Source organism: Xiphias gladius, chromosome 9 (assembly GCF_016859285.1).
Source record: "Xiphias gladius isolate SHS-SW01 ecotype Sanya breed wild chromosome 9, ASM1685928v1, whole genome shotgun sequence".
Lineage (NCBI taxonomy): Eukaryota > Metazoa > Chordata > Actinopteri > Istiophoriformes > Xiphiidae > Xiphias > Xiphias gladius.
In genome coordinates this window covers 8,874,311-8,893,532 of record NC_053408.1, presented here as the reverse complement: position 1 = coordinate 8,893,532, position 19,222 = coordinate 8,874,311, and the positions used below count along the sequence as shown (strand labels likewise).

Sequence of the window (19,222 nt, the reverse complement as noted above, 5' to 3'; positions counted from 1 at the left end):
GAATTCATGGTGGCGTATTGTTTATTTCAACAGGCTCAAAATGATATGATGATAATTTGTCATCTCAAGCGGAATTTGTAGACATCAAATGTATACTTAACATGGTAAAACTTTATTTAACCCATTATTTAGCATTTGTAAGCAGTATAAACACTTAAAAAAATTTTTTTTACTTAAGTAAAAGTAGTAATACAACACTATAAGAATACTCAATTACAAGTAAAGGTTTTTAATTTTTTCAAAAGTATTTTTTGGGGCAGCAAATAAGAGAAAACTGGGTGGATGACATGTAACAAAGGACACAGACTGGACTCAAAGGTCGCTTCAGAACCTTATATTTTTATTATGATGTTGTAGATTATATTAATGAATTATTATTACTGATGATTTTTTGTTTAAGTGGCACTTTGATTTTGTAGTTCGTCAGTGTGATTCCAACTTCAGCTACTTTATCTACTGTGTGAGAGTTGAATCTATAACAATGCATCATATTTTATGAACTGAACATATGTTTTTATGTAAAATGTTTACCTGCAAAGTAACTTTTAGTTGTCCACTAAATGTAATCGAGTAAAAAGTACAGTATTCCCTCCGAAAGGTAGTGAGGTGGAAGTATAGCAAAAAAATGGTAATACTCAAAGGACAAATATTAAAATTGAGTGTTTAAACCTTTAACCTCACTTAATATCACTATTTTGACAGATCAATTAAAATCAAGCGTATGATACATTAAATAATGGGGACCAAATATCAAACTGTCGCCCAAAGGCTCAAATTTAAGACACATGACCTCTAAGGCCCATTTGATACAACTTGTTCAAGATTTGTTAATAAAATTTAAGTATTTGGGTCCAAATTAGGGCCACGAATAAGGATTATTTTCATCTCTTCATTATTTTTTCAATGAATTTTCAAATCATTTAGAATACAAAATGTAGAAAATAGTGAAAAATGCCTATGAAAACTTCCTAGAGTAAAAACTGACATCTTCAAGTTGCTTCTTTTGTCTGAGCAACAGTCTAAAACCCCAAGATACTCTATTCATAATATGAAACAAAGAAAAGCAGAAAATTCTCACTTTGAGAGGATGAAACCAGTAGATTTTTGTCATTTTTTCTTAATGAATAAATACAAGGATTGACCAATTATCAGAAATGGGTTCATTTAATCTTCTTTCTATCGGCTAATCCTTTCAGCCCAACTCCGCACAGTCAGAAACACCATACAGCCCCTTTTGCGTAAAAGATTTCAGACACTTTTATTATTGTACAAGTGAGACCAGTGTAATGAAAGTGATAATACCCATGAACATGAAAGACATTTTTTCTTACTGTATTTACAGAGAAGTGTCTTCACATCACACACAAAAAAAAAACCTTCTACAAAATGAACAATTTGTAAATAACATAACAATTAAATAAACTCCACCTACCTTTAGGTTTACAGCTGAATATGCATATGATGACCATCTCTGCACTGCATAGAATTTATACATTTACTTTCCTCATGAACAACGTGGGTTTTTCCTAATAATAATTATAATAATAATAATACTGCTCTCATGATGCATATATGCGGCCTGTAAATTAACATTAACAAGAACTAAGTCTTTGGCAAATGCAAATACATTCACTTGACGGATGAAGAAACCATCATTCCAGCTTGACTCAAAGAAACGACTTGGCCTGAAACATGCGAAGGAGCTGAAGTTAGGAAGGAACATGTTTAAGGCATTTAGCTGAAATCGTTGCCCTGCTTTTTGACATTATTGGAGTCCTCAGAATCATCCTATCAGAGTGAATCTGGATGCTTCTGGCATCAAAACGAGACAAATGATGATACTGGTTTGACTTGGGATGGCTGTTATATCCTTTTCTGTGGTTGAATGCCAAAGACTTAATCAAATTAAATAAAAATGTAAGCTGGGAGAACATAGTATAGTGCACGTCAAGGCAGTGACATAATGGGTTTTTGAAGTACAGGAAAAAAACAGTGAAACTGTAAGTGCCTTTTCAGACTGAGACTCATTAGACTTACAGTCATCTTCATGAAATAAAGCAAATATGCATCATCATTTTTCTGCATAATAACGCTCCGGTGTTGCAAACCTCCAAAATAGTGCAAAATTAACAAAAAACACAGAAAGGATTTGCCTGATGACCTCTTGAATCCTGACAAATAAGAAATAGTAAAACACTAGCCAAGCAGTCTGCAGTTTAGTCATTAAGAATTATAAAAATGAAATAAAAAAATTATTTTAAGAATATATTTACTAGTTTCTTGAAATCTTGCAAATAGCAGGCCATGGTGATATATTGTCATGGCTCCCTCTATTTCCAAACTGATGTTTCTTTATTTATTTCATTTTCATTTTTACATCTTGATTGTGTATCACAGAGAATATGTCCTAATCTTCTCATGGCATCAAAAGTGATCGATTTACTCATGCTGGGTGTTTGGTCGGTGACTGTTCGGATGGATAAAAACGTTAGCCTGCCACAGTCTGCGTGTGCTGCCGCTAATCTCCTCTGATCTCGCTGCGCTGCCATTTGAATCGAGTGGGAGATGAATGGGAAAAGAACGAAAAGGCTGCTGCTACATTTTATGCTCCAGACAGCGTCCCTGCTGAGAGCCGTCAAGAAAAGGAATGTGCAGTATTGATCCATGATGGGATGAAATTGTGACACTGCTACAGGGGGAAAATGAATTCTGGATATTTTTGTTTTCAGTCTTTTCATTTTTTTCATTTTTTTTTCAAAACCACTACAATTAGCCACAATTTTCATCGTGCGTGTAGCGTCTCTGAGCGTCTCTGATGATGTCTTGTAGATTTTCTTTTTTCTTTTTTTTTCTTTTTTTTTATGCTTTGAGTGTCCAAAAACGCTGCGAGGAGAGAGGAGATAAGTCGTCTGGAATCCCCAAAAAACCGTTAGGTTTCTCATTGTGTGAGTCGGGAACATTTTATGCACAGTTGCTCAGTGTCCAGTGGACCATGCCGCTCACACGGGGGCAACATGGAGGCTGAGGCCATGGTCCTGCAGGTTGATTTGGTTTCCATGGTAACTAGTGACGGTCATAGGCAGTGGCAGCAGTGGGAGGGGCGGAGCCTCTCGATGCGGCACTATAATAATAAGGGGAACCTGAAAGTTAACAGAAGAACGAACTGTTTGAAACAACAAATACAGTTTCAACTGCCATTCACTAAATTCATTATGATTATTGCTAGTAGTAGCAGTTGATTTCAATTGTTAAGATGTTCTTTTATAAAACATTTGATACTAATAAGCTCTTTAAATTTTTATGGATAATTGAGCGCTCGCTAAGCTCTGTTGCCCCTTAGTTACTGTTGCCTCTACACCTATCAAGCTTTCCACTTACAATGATGTCGGTCGCAGATTAGCCACTCAATATTTCAGTAATTGTGTAAACAAATGGGTCCATGATTTTAGATAGCGACAGTAAGTGAAGAATTGACGTGGCATCAAATGACATGCGAAAAGCAAAAAAAGCAAAATGACTTAAGGAAATAGGCTTGTTATTCAAACGCCTTTTGGTGAGACCAGGCTGAAGAGGCGTCTTAAATTTGTATTTGAGGGCTAGATACATGATATTGAGCTAAAAGCTGAAGTTAGAGCTACATATGCAGGCAAAAAGTTAGCATCCTAAATAGCTGATGATCAATATGAACATAAAAAGCATTATTCATGTATTGCATTGGAGAGCCAGTTAGTCCCTGGATTATAAGTATGATGAGGAAACATGTAAGATCGTGTTTTCAATTCTTAGTGTTTGCTTAGCATCAAACGCCAAGCAACTGTTTTGTTGCTTAGCTTACATGCTCATTTTTGTTTTAAAAACATATTTCCATTTTCAACGTTACGCTTTACGTATAAGGACTACTGTTTGGCAAGCGTAACACTAACTTAGGTTTGGCTGGGGTTGCTGCAGCGCAAACTTCCCCAAATACAATGAAGAGCAGGACAGAGCCGCTAACGTTAGCCCAAACTTGGATTATCGTAGCATCCAGGACAGGCTTCCACACAGTGGCTGTGCTAGTCATGACATGACCTTTTTTTTGTGGCCTCTAATCCCACAAAATCATGTAAATAGTTAATGATGTCCAGTGTGTAAAAGTAATGCTAATTGTAAGTAGTAAGATAGTTAGCAGGAAGGAGCAAATATGAACCCTGTTTAACCCATTCTTTACACTTTGGCTCTTGTGTTTTTGGTTTTGGAAAGCCTAGCCCCGTCCAAACTCTTAAAAGGCAGAGTATTGCTCTTACTGGTGGCCCACACACGCCACATTTGGCAGGTAGAGAAATCAAAAGCTTGCTTTAAATCCTCAGCCCAGTTATGGTTGCTAAGGCCACAACCTGGCAATACATTTTAAAGGGAAGGGGTTTAGCAAACGATCAATTAACGGTCAATTAATTGTTCTCAACCAGTTTTTCATTCACTACTCACTTAGTAATGCTGGGTTGCTGAATCGCCAGGCTTCATTGTAGGTTGTGTACTGTGGATGACTGTAGGGGTTCCCCGAAAACTCACTCCCTGCAAAACAAAACAACAAATCAATTAGCATTTCAATGCGTCAAACCATTACCCCGTCACATGCAGCCATTTCTTGTCATTCAAAACAGGATGCAATTTGAGGGGGAAAATGATAGTCATCGGTGTGCGACCAGTCAAGCAAGTAATTTATTTCTTTTTCATTTCATTTAAGTTATGCAACACTGAACAATACAGGATGTGATACTGAAGGCGGCTTTCCCTGTCCCATTTATGGATATCTACCCATTCTTCTTACTCCAGTATATTCCAAACTGGCCTAATAAATACAGAGTGGTAATAAACAGTTTCATGCATACATTTTTGATATGCTGCAATAAATCCTGCAGCCTTTCTTGGAGGATTTTTAACGTCTCCAATCCGAAACCCCTCCAGTCTGAGCTCTGGTGTTTCTTGCCACAGAATTTCATTGCAGGGGAAGTAACTTGGAGCATGTCAGTGAGCACTGCTGTTGGTTCAACATGTTTCTTTCTTTTATGAGACAATAAAGGCTAGATTTTATATGAAGCTGGTGAGAAATGGCTTTGCTTTAACAGTGTTTTGCGCCTGTCACTAAATCTTAGAGGTTGTGTATAGGATGAATGGGTTGTAACACAAAACCACAAGCCATGGGATTAAGGCCCTCATCTTTTGCTTTGTGCCACATAAGAACAAATGGAAAGTAAAAGTATGTTTGACTTGACGCTTTTCCACCCACATGATTTAACAGTTTTATTAGTCAAAATCCAAAACCTAAAAGTAAATCCAGGTTGCTACCACGTTTCCCCTTTGTTTTTACTGGTAGCTGTTAAATTGACTCAACTGTTTGCAGAAGTATGTCAAAAAATGTAAAGCCTCTATATTTTCAAAATAGTTTTTCAGAACAGCAGCAGAGGGAAAAACTAGAGAGCACTTTAGATCGAAAGGCTTCTCTAAATTTGCCATTTTAATATAGAAACATGAAAATTTCTATCTGGGCCCATATCTGCATCAAAAAACACACAGTTACAAATCATCATGGGGTACGTGTAGCAGATATTTTATTCAAGTAGGTGCAGCGGTTAATGAGAAAAAAGCCAAAACTATTATTTTGTTATTTTAAAGAGTCAGTTCACCACAATTGCACACACAAAAAGTATTTTATAAAATGTAACTTACTCAGTTAAAACAAAATTCAGTTCATCTCATCTATTGAGGTGGGGGCAGAAAAATAACAGGCAGATATCTAACTATCTGGACAAATAAAACAATCTTCACAGCAAGATAACACTAGAGGTAAGAGGAAATATGTTTCTTTGTAATTTGGCTGAACTCATCCTTTAAAAAACGTCTTTTAAAATATTTTACAAAAGCATTTGTTCCTTGTTCCATGACATAATTTTCAGGTTTCAGTGAAATATGTTTTTTTTGTTTAAGATTACCTGCTAACTAACAGACAAAAAACAAATGCGACAGTAAATATGACCTTCCTGGCTGAGGTGATAACGAAACGTGTCATGGCAGCCCTTTATACAGGAGAAAAAGGGAACAGCCCGTGCCTGCGATGGGTTGTGTGATTGCTAAATGATATGCAAACACAGCACACACTCCACTGGTTTCCCCATCCATATGGTTTAATTACATCAAAGCAAAATGCCGGCTGGGTTTTGGTGAAAATGTGTGTGGTGATTCTATATCTGAAGAGGAATTACCGGCACCAAAACTGCATCCCTGCCCCGTTCCTGGCAGGGAAACACAAGCCTGACCTCCTCAGAGAGACAATGATTTGAATATTTACCGGGCTCCCATGCCTCCGCCTTTTGACCCTTAACTGTTTGCTGTGAACCTGAACTGCGGGTTAAGTAGAGAAGGGGAAAGGGATATGCTCTGGAGCGCAGAGGCTGGGGAGTGATGGTGGTGCTGTTTATCGACGGCCGGTGAGAACAGCCATGCGGGGAGATAATGAGCCAATAAGGCCGAGAGGAAAGCAGGAAGCAAGGGAGAGCTACTGTCCTCTCCCTTGTCTCTGATCACTTATTCAGCCTGTCTAATCCAATCATGCACACAAAGCTAATATAAGGATGTGTGTGCCTCTTACTCTGCAGGTCAATATTCAACACCTCTGTGTGTAATTTGGTGCTAAAGTCTCCTCACTGTGCTGCTTCTTAGCTTCTACACCTGTTCGTTTCGAGGGCAACGCCACCTGTTAGATAGACCCTAATAACGATATGAGGAATGGACGTCGTCTCTCACTCACCAGGAACCATTCCAGCAAGCGTGGAAGTTGGGTAGCTGCCCTGGCCTGTGGGGGGAACGTGAGGGGGATACCCAGGTAAGGTTGTGTTGGCCATATCCCGACCTGCTGAGACAAAACAAAACGAAACAAAACAAAACAAAACAAAAACTTATCATCAGTGCTGTTGAGGTTTAATTTGCAACCTGGACAAGCTTCTTCTTAGAGTTTAGTGATGACGTCCTTTAGAGACAAATCCTGAGGCTTCTCTTCAGAAAGTGAATAACAACTCATATGATTTTATTAAAATTTCCATGGGAATTTTATTGCTTTATTTGGGCTTTTGTTCTGTTTAAGAACTGGACACCACATTAGAATCAAACTATTTGAATGGAATACCCATGTATAAGAAATATCTCCATCCTTTACTTATTTAAAAGAAGCAACATAGTGCAAAAATACACTTTTAGGTCCTACATTTCAAAGTTTACATGAGTGAACCAAAGCACTATGAGCAAAAGTAGTGGTTTTTTGGGTGTTACTTTTAACTATACATACTGTATATATTACATTATTGCCTTATTGTATCTTATACAGGTAATGTCAGCAACATTTTAATATTGTAGCAACTGGAGATGGATCTCATTCTACCTACTTTATATATTGTTGGTTAGATAATCTATAAAAGACTCGCCATATTTCATGACCTGTTTTATGTTTTAAATGTAAAATCTGATTCTGCTAAGTAAATATAAGTAACTATAGCTTTCACATAAGGGAAAAGTACAGTATTTTCCTCCGAAATATCATATAGTAGAGGTATAAATATCGCCAAACTGCACTTAAATACAGTACTTGACTAAATGAACTTAGTATATCTCTGCTTTTAGTTTTCAGTTCCAAAATGCAAAGCAGCCCCTGTAAACACAAAACATCTCCACCATGACAGATTTTCACAGACAAAGACCTGCTGTTCACTGTAGATATCGTGACTCATCACCACCACCGCAAGTCAGTCAGAACAACAACTCGATTGTCACTGTAGTTTAGAAACACTCGATCTGCTCGTGCCAAACGTTTAAAAGGACGTGGTGTCATTTAAACCTGTTATTTAACACCAGAGAGCTTCCGTCCACCTCTCTAACAGGTGGACTAAAACAAGATATCTGCTGGTGTTTTGCAGGAGGTACAATTGTAGTTGAAAGTTCCAACTTTAAAGCCTTTACCGAATTCCCATAAGGCTCCTCACTTTTACTGCGGCTGTAAAGGCCGAGCATGCAGGCCCCTCTGCAGAGTGTCACCCATCTGCAGATATTCAGTTCTGTAATTGAGAGTGACAGTTGAGTTGTCCTCACTGACCACAGGGACGTTTGGACTATGGCATGTAACCCCAATCTGAGGCCCCAGCTATATTGTCAGCTGTGAGGACCACATGGAAACAAAAGGAAAATCATCTCCCAAAGGAGCTTTAATGAGGAACTAGTTGCAAATGCGTCATAACGCCACAAGACAACAGTTGCCCATGCGATTGCATTTACAAACAAATTCCAGCTAAACTGAGCAACTCTCAACAACCTAAAGAATCAATAAAGAGGCGTCACATTCATCCTGATTTGATACTGTATGAGATGAAAAATACTTGTGTCTACAGTGCTGTTAAAAGATGCAAAAAGTATATCAAGTATTAAAAAAATGTACAATATCATGACCAATTTATTTATTTAAGGGTGGGTGAATGATCACTCTGGCTAATGAAGTACCTGTTGCCAGAGGCTGGCAGGCATGCTGACTGCAGTTCGGGCCACAGGAAGTGAAATGGCCAGTAAATCTGGTGAAGAAGCAGGGTGGCAGGCCTTTAGGACCACAAGACCAAGGCCTGCCAGGGAGAAGGAGGAGGAGGAGGAGGAGGAGAACGAGGAGGAGGAAGTGGCGCTGAAAGGGGCTACAGAGGCTTCATATGGCTCTTTCTTAATATGGTGTGACAATGGATGGAGGAAAGCCTTTTTTTTGTAAATAGACATGACATAAATACAGAGGCTATATGAAAGCGGCAGGAGCTTAAATGTCTCTATATGCATTATATATATATATATATATATATATATATATATATATATACACATACATACATTGTATCTGGACTCAGACATAAAAATATATACATAACAGGGAAAATCCCACCAATAGGAGAATTAATATTGTGGTATTAAACTGTTGGGAGACTCTAAATTCATCTACAAACACATGCGAGTTAGATGCTCATTCATGTCCAAGTCAGCTGCTGTCACTCAAATGAGACGCATAGAGAGGTTTGCCTACGGAGGGAAAAGCCCGACCTCGCACCTCGTGGGGCAATACTGGCGACTCTCTAGCTAAGGTTTGTCCAAGAAGTCGCTAGATTTGTCGCCAGGTGCTACTTTGAAAAAAACTCACTAAAAGGGCTCTGAAATGTTGGTAAATCTAGTAACAAAGGCACTAAGTTCAAGGTTCAATGTTTCTTTATTACTACCCAAGGGTAAATTTGTTGTGCAGATGGGAGATTTAGTATTCCAGAGTTAAAAACAACACAAAAGACACCAAAACAAAATATATTAATACAACTATTAAAACAAGTGAGCTGGCAACACTGCCTGTAAACGCCTTTTTTCGATGATGTATTAGAAACAGATCAAACCAATTCATTTTGAAAGCGCAATAGCCAATGGGGAAACTCCAACGCTCGGCCGGCCAACCAATGGTGTAACTTCATCATTCAGTCAGTCAGCGACAGATATTCACGTTTAATGGGCTGGCCCGGCTGTTGATGCCAAGCCAACATTTCTGAAATTACAGCAAAAGGACTTGTTTTAGTTGTTGTCATTTGACAACTTTAGGAGATGGTCCATCGAATCAGTACCTGATTTTGTGGGATTATAGAATTTTAGTTTTAGATATCCTCCACAGGTGAAAGTAGCGTATTTACTGTTCTGGGGGATTTTTATACTACCTTTACTTCACTACATTTCAGAAGGTAGTTACTAATTACTATGCCGATAAAGATTTTATATTCAAAGATATTGAATGATCTGTTAGTAGAATATGAAGCATTACTATAGATTTAACTACTACAGTATTTAAAGTATTTAAACTTAGCTTCACCCTGATCTGCTACGTCATTAAAATGTGCTGCTTATGTTTTAAAAGCGCTATTTGTAAGTTTTCTCTGCCGCCTAACGTGGTTTCTTGCTGAAACCGGGTGGTATTGATGGTCACTTACCAAGACCTTGAGCCATAATTGCGTTTACAAGACAAGAGGTTAGAATAAGGCCTCTGAGCAGCGCTGCTTCTTCAAGGCAGCCTGGACACTAAAGGACTAGCTCGTGCGCATGCAAACTTCAGTAGAAGAAAAGAAGTGATAGAAATACAAGGAAAAAAAAGAGTTAACATCGGCGTTGCTTTCCACCACCGGAGACTGCTCTTGGCAAGTAAATGAATGAAATTTGATGCTGAACGCACAACGTTTCTTCTAAACTGGTAGGTTAATGCTGTTAATGCTAACATTGGCTATATAGCGATAGCAAAATTTACAAATAATTATTTTAAAGCGCATGTCATAAAAATTCAAAAATGTTCTTACTATATACCGTTTATAATATAATGCTCTAAATGAGTGAGTTTTGATACTTTGGTACTATTTACTGGTAGTACCTTTGTTGTTTTACTTACATTTTTAATGCAGGACATATCATAAGGTATTTTTCAATTTGTTATCACTAATTTTACTTAACCTCACTACAACCACCGGGAATTTTATATTTTTTTTAAATTTGTAATGCAGAGCTTTCTCTTCTGCTTCAGAAGAAGTGCCCATTCTTCAGTAAAATCACCACCTCGCTTCTGTCCTCGCTTGTCTGTGGAGCTGCTCCCGGATTTGTCTCTGGGTGACGTAATGAATAAAGTTTGTCGGGCAACTAGTTCAATTACGGAGATTTTCTTCAAAGTATGTTGCAAAATAAACTGTAAATCTGTAACATGTAACAGAAATTGCATGTGGGAAATCTATTCTGGAGTGAATTCTCGCTTAAAACAAATGCCAGAATATTAACATTTCCATTTCGGATCTTAAATTGTATAATAAAGAAGTAATTCGGTCTGATGTTGAACAACTGTTCTCTATTATTTGCAAATCTCAGTGCCGACTGCTGTATTGTATGAGGACCTGGTGAGATGTGTCTTTTTGGTTAAAGCGCTGAGACTCGACGGCTGCGGAGTTAAAGAGCTTTACAGAGAAGAGTGAGGTCATGCTGGACCTTTCATTTATAATAAGAATTAGTTAGCCACAAGCCAGTGCACATAAGTCAAAGGGAGCTGTGGGAGTACTGTAGGTGGGGGGTCCAGCAGGGGTGAGGCCATTGTGTTTGAGTGTGTGTGTGTGTGAGAGGGAGAGTGTGTGTGATGGTAACTGTTGTCTAACTGTCTCAGCAAATACTGACCCGTTCTTTTCTTCATTATTATAGCAGCAGCTACAGCAGTTGTACACGTTTAATAAAAGTAAATACTCTTATCTCCTCATTAACTCGCTTCAAAGAGATGACATACAGAATGAGCAAAGGATCCCTGGTCTTACTATTCAGAATCACTGTAACATCTAGTTTACCGTTTTCAAAGTATGTCAATGTCGCGATGCCAGGAATGTAATTTTCACCCTGAAAGCTGCTTTTCCTGTAACTAGGGATAAACCAATCTCGTCTAACTGAAGTGGAGACTCTCATACACCAAATTCCATTAAGATTTGCAGAGATTTTAATGATACTGTTCCAGAAGGTTTTTGAGTTGACTAAGAAACTCTATTCAAAGTTGGTCGGTCACTTCTACCTGATACCTGATCAATATTAGCCCCGATACTGATCCAGTGCATCGGCTTGGGGCATCAATACTTTCAACCTAACCCTGATTGGAGACTTCACCCTTCATTCAACCCTTAAAAAGCAACAATAAGACACAGAATTTGGTGGGTTCTTTGCTTAGTTTTCAGACCAGACGAGTGAAAATCATCATGTATTTTGGTAAAAGCACGAGTTGTTGTTTAAATATGAAAATATACAAAAGCAAATGACTGGAGAAAAGGAAGATATGTTTTCTTAAAGGTTTGAATCACCCAATAATAAATAAGTAAATAAATGTGTATGCCAGTATTTGTATTCTGAGTGTTTTCCATCAAGTTAAGTTTTATTTTTTCATCACATGTTGACTCGGATGATAATAACAGCCTCTGTTGGGTCCTGTTTTTGTATATTCCAGGATGCAGTTGGCAGTGACTGCCAGCAGCTCTGTGACTGTTGCTTTATGTCCCCTTTAAAGCCCTCTTTCAGAGAGGCGCCGGTTCGGAGAACTCTCTGTACAGCAATGATAGCCTCATTAGCTGCTTCCTAGCCTTTGTTGTTTTTACAGCAGAGATGTGTGTCCAGATTCTCATTAAAAGATGGGCTTCTTTATATTGTCCGCTTCCTCTGACAGTCCCCTTAGATTGAACGCCAGCAAATCAAGCTATTTATTTTTCCTCTGCCCTCTTTTCTTTCCCTGCGAAAATCAATTCAAAGATTTTCGGGTTTGCTGTTACGAAAGCCTGTTGATTTCTGCCTTAATTTGAAAAGTGGCTTGTAGCAGTCGCTGCCGAGCTGGGAATACAGTATTTCCTGTTCTTAGTTGGCCAGAAATAGCAGATTTTGTGTGTGTGATTCTTGTGCTTTTGCAGCTATCGAGTACTACAGGTAATTTTCTCGGTTGAACCACACATAGTGACTTAACAAATCATCATGTTCAACTACTTTACCACTGAAAAAAAGAAACTTTTTGTCAACACTTGATTATACTGTACTGTACTGACAAAATTCATGGGTTTTATCCCAACCCACAATGTGACAAGAAACAATATTCACAGCTTTTGCATTACCATCAACTCAGTTCCTTAAAAGCAAACAGAAAAGCAGGGTGACCTCTCTTTTTTTGGCACAGGAACAAAGTCATTTGTGAATGACTCTTTTGCTTGCAAGAGTATTAAATTTAGCATGACAGGGACACCTTCATGTTTGGTACAACAACAACCAAAAATCTTTGACCTCCATTTTCCAGGCTATATACAGAATGGGGCAATTTATCACAAGCCAAAAAATCTCAGCACCCTAATTAATTACAACAAAGTAAAGAATGTTTGGAGAGCCAAATTGCTTTAATTCCCCAAACACCAGCTGAAAGTCATTCATTATCAAATGTGTGCTCAAAGGTTAGTTTGCTTTTGTGAAGACGAAATAAGCATTAATTTCGGCTCCTAAGCCTGCATTTCCCCCTGTGGGAAGGCAGGCGAGCGGATTGTCGCGAGGCCACACATCAATGAGGGCAGGTTTGCTGTCTGATCGTTGCTCGCCGCTCGCTGGACGACGGCAGGTCTTGATACTTTCCGTGTAGTTCACCCTGAGAGCACTCGCTCACCTTAATTGAATTTTAAGTGTGGATAGTTGCATTTGCCGGATGAAGTTTTGTTTAGAGGAGTAACGGGAGGGGATATAGGAGTGTACAGAAGCAGCTGCTTGAGGAGGAGAGGTGTTATTGACACAGGGGCTTTAAGCCTTTGGAGGCCTCCATTAACAGGCCCAGCAGGGAATATGTTTAAAGAGTCTTCAGTATGCAGTCATTGAGTGGAGATGTGTAAAACTCCCACTGAATGCTCAAGGGAATCCACTCGGTGCTTTAGGAAGGCTCTTAAGTCTGAAGTACCATCAAGAAAACAGGTGGGCTCCGACTAATTTCAGGAAATACAGAGACTCTCTATAGAAATAGTGGACAATTGGCCATATCAAGGCCATCTCTCCATTTATTTCTCAAAATACACAAAAAAGTTCAGAGCTCCTCCTTCTGCTATTCATAAATTCACCCACAGCGAACACTATTTGAATTTTAAGCAGTTCGAATGAACAAGAATAAGAAGCACTTGAGATGAAATCCATCTCTCGAAGGGAATTCATCAAAGAAATTACTTCCCATATCAACAATAGAAATTACCTCACAATATGCAATTGTCCTATCCACATATTCATGGAACCCTTTGGTGTTTTTATGGGGTAAGAGGGACTATTTAGCAGGTAATACAGCATTAATGTGGAGGAGAGGGAGAGAGAGAAAAAACTGTTTTAATGGAAGTGGCTTCTTGCCTCTGAATTTCGATGATGTGCACAATGCCCTTAAATCCCTTTCTTATTTGAGCCTGCTTTGCAGGTACTTTTGAGCCTTAATAGGATAAGCAGAGGACACAATAGATTTCTATCTCTCAAGTCTTTCAGTTCACTGAGAATCCCGATCTCTGGCAAAGAGCACTTCATGAATCATTCATTTTTAATAGATTATGCAAATTCCAGGACATAAAATCAACAAGATCAATAACTGCAGGCGTTTTAATTGGTGTTCGAAAACATTTTAAGGATGAACATAATCTCCAGTTCTTTCCCCCGTAAAGACACAATTAATTTGAAATTGGATCTCGGCCTAAATACTGCAGATAATTTACCACTTTTTGCCTGGCTTAAAATTCCTCTGGTAGGCTTATCGCTGGCAAGTAAACTGTAATACTCAGCCATTAGAGAGACCACACACCTGAATATTACCTATTATCCACACAGGCAGGCACTGAGGGAAAACCAAGCGGAGGAGCCACTAACCAAATATTAATTACCAAGTGAAAGTCAGGGTGATGTTTGTTCCATTAGTCTGACCTCTGTATGCTTTATTTCTCTGCCTCCAATGAGATCTACCAACAGAAAAGGGTATGGAATAAACGTATTTACTAATACAAAAACGAGTAATGTGCTCTTAATGTGCAAACACACACACACACACACACACACACACACACACACACACACACACACACACACACACACTGCAACACACTGATATGCATACAATCCCATCTTTCTTCCTCTACATGTCACCTTGCACCTGTAATGCAGTAAGGAGACCCTCTCGGCAGAGACCATCTAAAAGATCCCAGGTGCAAACAAAGCTGCCTGCAGAACCAGGCCTGTTTTCTATGGGGCCATCAGTGCACAAAGGACAAACACACACCTTTCGTCTCAGGAGGCCTGCCTTAAAGGGGAAACCTACCTCCCACATATTAATGAGTAAAGGGCTCTTTATTTTCTCCGAAGACTGCTCGGCTATCATTTGAGAAGGGGGGCTGCTGCAATTTTCAATCACCCTGTCCTCCCCCATGAAGAACTCGTTGCCTTTGATGGCTGCTGCATAATTATATGAATTTTAATAAAAGCTCTGTATATTAATCTCAGGCCTCCGACAGTCATCGTAAACTTTCAGTAAACTTAACCTTCTTCTTGGTAATAACATGGCAACAACGAAACAATATTTCAATTAGCCAGGCAGTCATTAACTGTGACAAGGAGAGGAGACGGAGAGGGGGAAGTAAGAGAGGGAGAGAGAGAGAGATAGGAGGGTGAAATAAATGATCATGGTGTTAGAGTTAGGCGGCAGAAATGCCAGAGCGTATTTACCGAGGCACATTACTCGTGCTTTGAGACACACAAACTGTCTCCCGGCGAACAAATCACAGGAGCAACACAGAAGCAGCCAACAAGCAGTCATTCCTGCATGGCCTTTTTTTTTTTTTCGTGAGACCTTGCACTGATACACAGTCATAGTTCTGATGTGCTGACACCCAAAGGTCCTTGTCCAGTGGTGACTGAACAGCCCCCCCACCCACCCCTCCTTTCTTATCACCCTGCTTGCTCAGCAAAAAAAAAACCAGACGGAGGACAACTGCTAAGCTTTTATCGTATCATCGTACCACCTTTTCAGCTCAGAGTGAAATGGTATTAAAAAAGTCTTCACACTTAACTTTTTGGTTTGCTTTTATTTTCACACATTTCTCGTCAATTGCACAAACACGCGTTGCATTGTTGTCTTTTACATTATTCTTCAAAACCCCTCAGCTGAAGCTGTGGCTCGGCAGCATAAAGGCATACTGTATGGCACTTGATCTTACCTACAGGGTAGCTTTGTGACACGCTGGGGCCCAGGTCTGGGTTTGCGCTAGAGGATAAACTGGGCTTGACTTCGTCCAGACTGGAATTCAGGGCAGGGAGCGAGTACTCATTAGCCTGGGAAAAGGACAGTTGAATCATTACACAACCAAACAATACCTAGATGGAAATCCTCCCTTCTCCTCCTCCATTTAGCGCTCCACACAGGCCTGTGTGAGTATAAATTTGTATGAGAGCATTGTGTGTGTGTATGTGTGTGTGTGTGTGTGTGTGTGTGTGTGTTCAAGCTGCAGGGTGGCAGTTCAAGCATATCATGAATGTATTTTGGTATTGTCTGAGAGGAAGTGGGATTTTGAGATGAGTGAAAAGCCAAGGCGTCAGCTGGCCCTTTGTGCTTGACTGCAGTCCTACCCCTGATCAGCCAAGGGAGAAAGCAGTTCTGCTTTGTTACAGGCACACCATGTGGCCCTGTTTGAGAGACAACATTCACCTTTTCTTTCTTTCTTTTTTTTTGTTTTTTTTTTTCTTTTTGCTTCTAATTTGGAGTCTATACCACCTTTAAATTTCATTACCTCTTATCTCTGAATCACTTGTGCAACCTGTGCTTTTTGTTACTGTTGGGGTTTTGCCTCTTGTGTGCACTCGGATGTTGTGTTAAAGAGCTAGTTCACCCAAATCACAGAAAAACAAAAAAAGCTAGCAGTGCAGATGATTTGGGGTTTGTGTGCCAAAGCTTTGAGATATCTGCCTCTTACACCTCCATCTCAACCCCACCTTAATTGAGGTTAATTAAAATTTGTGCGTTTGATCAGCTTCAAAAAACAATGACATTTTTAATTTAAAAAAGTCCACAGTAGGTCTCAGTATCATTTGACATACCCTAGTAACTGGGGTACCAATACCAAAACCGTTTGTTTTTCTACAAAACCCTTTTTTCATTTAACCAAAGAAGTCAAATGCCTCTAATTTTTTTTATATTTTTTAGACATACTGTAAACCTAAATAAGATACAATCTAAAATTAGCATAATTATAATAGTTAATATCTGAATCTGTAACCAAAATTATGAATTTCTCCAGACATCCGATGCCATCGGTTAATGTCAGTTTCAGTTGGTACCAAAATAGTATTGAAGTTTGATGCAAAGCCTATTTAACAGCAGCATCTCTTCGCAGAAACAATGTTCTAGCTAGTTTCTCTGGATAATCCACGTGTACTGTTCATAGGGGATATTTCTTCAGTAGAAAATAGTTCTGGCAAAAACTTTTGACATCAAAGTCAGTGGATTATCCATTGTAACTGTTTCTGGAAAGATACGTTCTTGTATCATGATGCGGATGATTTAAGTTCCACAAACAAAATCCCATTCACCTCCATTACACTGAGGTGGAGGCAGAAATCATATCTAAAAACCTCAGCAGATAAAACCAAATATGTCTTTTTGTAATTGGGTGAACTGACCATTCAAAAAAACACAAAAAAAACCCCCAAAAAACAAATTTCAGTCATTTAAAATGATCTCTTCCCAGCTTGTCTTTCATCGTCCTGTTTCCTTTTGTAAATCCGCTAAAAGACACTCATGGCAGATGTTAGCAGGTTTTTTTTAATGAGATGAGACTTCCGGAGTCTGAGTGTTGACAATGTTTGTCCAAAGCCCAGTGTGAGCCTGAGTGGCTCAGTGGGCCGCGCTCCCATAGGGGGACGCCTGTGACCCCGCTCTTGTCTGCCACTATCACCGATAAACTCTAATTGTCTGCTACAACTGTTCACTGGCACAATGTCGGATGTTTTCCTCTATTCTCGGAGGCTTCAGACGCCAAACAGACGTTTTATCATGCAGATAAAGGGCAGGAGGGGGAAAACTGAAAAGATAGGTCTGAAAAGGATGACCAAATGGCTAGCAGAAGTGTGGGAGGGGTTGACTCCATTGAGTTTTGCATCTCCAGAATGGGTTTTTAATGCCTCGCTACAGAACCCAGACACTGGGTAATAGGGCCGCATTTTCCAGAGAAAAAACAAAACAAAACAAAAAAACGTGAGGCACCCATGAAATGGAAAGTGCTCTGATTAATATTGCATTAAATTAAAGCTGATTTTTCTGGACTGTTCCTGGCCTCCTTTCTTTTTTCTTCCTGACTTGCCCCTTTTTTTCCAGTCTAACCCTTTTCCCTCTGCCTTTTAATTCTCTCCCCAACGTTCTTTGTGATTGCAAGTCATTTCCAATTCGTTTTGGTATTGATCTTCCAGTAGAAATCAGTTTTGTAATTAGCTGCAAATTAGGCCCTCTTCTGGAGGTGAGGCCTGTCCCACTGATTTATCACCTGCGTAATTCGCCCCGATTGGAGAGAAATTAAAATGAACTCAATTAGGCGACTGCTTTTGCTTTATGGGTCCAACTCGTAGTTTGGTGGGAGAAATTAATAGTCTCTGGTTGTTTAATAGTATAATGAAAGTAAATAAAGGTTATCCATTGTAATAAGCCCAGAGCTTTTAATAAGCAGGGGTTTCTGGCTGTCGTTTTGGCATGGGGGTGGCTGTTCTCAAAATGCTTCCTAATTTTTGAAATGAAGATGGATGGCAACTGTGGTTTTAATATCAGAGGGAGTAGGAATATATGGAGGCTGTTTGCAAATGTTTCATACATCCATTTCATGAGTACATGTTACGATAATGGTAGCTTTCATTAAACATCAAGATATGCCACAGACTTGGAAAATAAACAACAAAGGCAGGAAGCAGCAGTTGAATAACACAGCAAAGATGAAGAAAAATCTAGGTATTGATCAATTTCATGTTGCCCTTACTGTTATTCTCAATTATAGTGGATACAAGGAATGTGTTTTTCATCAGAAAATCAATAATGTGTGGGAGTTTTCCTTGTGATCCCTCCAGCATTATACATGCTTGGTTGTAATCCAGTGCTTGGCCATCACAGACGCTGGTTTAATTAGCTTTCGCTTCTGAATTTGGTTTGGGAATATTTGTGACAGAGGTGGTTTTTTTTGTGCTTGATTCAGCATCACATGCACATTTGGGTGTTTTGGGTGTTCGCTATGTGAAGAAATAGTGGTGAGTTGCAGTGCTACTAACCTGTTCAGGTTTGATATGCTCCGTTGTGGGGAAGACGTCAGGGTACGAGGGGCGTTCAAAGACCCGGTCCAACGCTTCCAGCTGCTGCTGGGTGAAGGCATCTGCCCTCAGGTGTTTCCGTAAACTCTCCACACTACCCTGAGAATCACTGTTTGGGCCAGAACCATCTGAACCATCTACAAGAAGAAAGAGCAACAATCGAGACACTGACCCCGGGAAGCTGGCCTTTACTTCAAGCTATGCACTTTATATTCTCCTCATGTTTTTTCTGTAGCACCTCTGTGGGGGATCTGTGGAGGACAGAAAAGGATGGAGTGCAGCTTTTTCTGCACCTTAATGGCTG

General features: G+C 39.4%; 1 protein-coding gene across 11 annotated transcripts in view; it reads right to left on the bottom strand.

Moving 5' to 3' along the window:
- Positions 1-2,999: 2,999 nt before the first annotated feature.
- The window catches only part of pax2b (paired box 2b), a 31,591-nt gene continuing 15,368 nt past the window's right edge, over positions 3,000-19,222 (bottom strand). For 5 of the 11 annotated variants that reach the window (XM_040135269.1, XM_040135265.1, XM_040135264.1 and 2 more), the window contains 6 exons: positions 18,880-19,055; positions 15,792-15,906; positions 9,190-9,192; positions 6,785-6,889; positions 4,465-4,551; positions 3,064-3,140 (listed from right to left, as the gene is read on the bottom strand). In XM_040135269.1, coding sequence (XP_039991203.1) covers positions 3,064-3,140; positions 4,465-4,551; positions 6,785-6,889; positions 9,190-9,192; positions 15,792-15,906; positions 18,880-19,055 — 563 coding nt within the window. Of the gene's footprint in view, positions 3,141-4,464; positions 4,552-6,784; positions 6,890-9,189; positions 9,193-15,791; positions 15,907-18,875; positions 19,056-19,222 lie in introns of all 11 variants that reach the window. The other 6 variants (XM_040135262.1, XM_040135260.1, XM_040135261.1 and 3 more) reach the window with 4 other exon arrangements.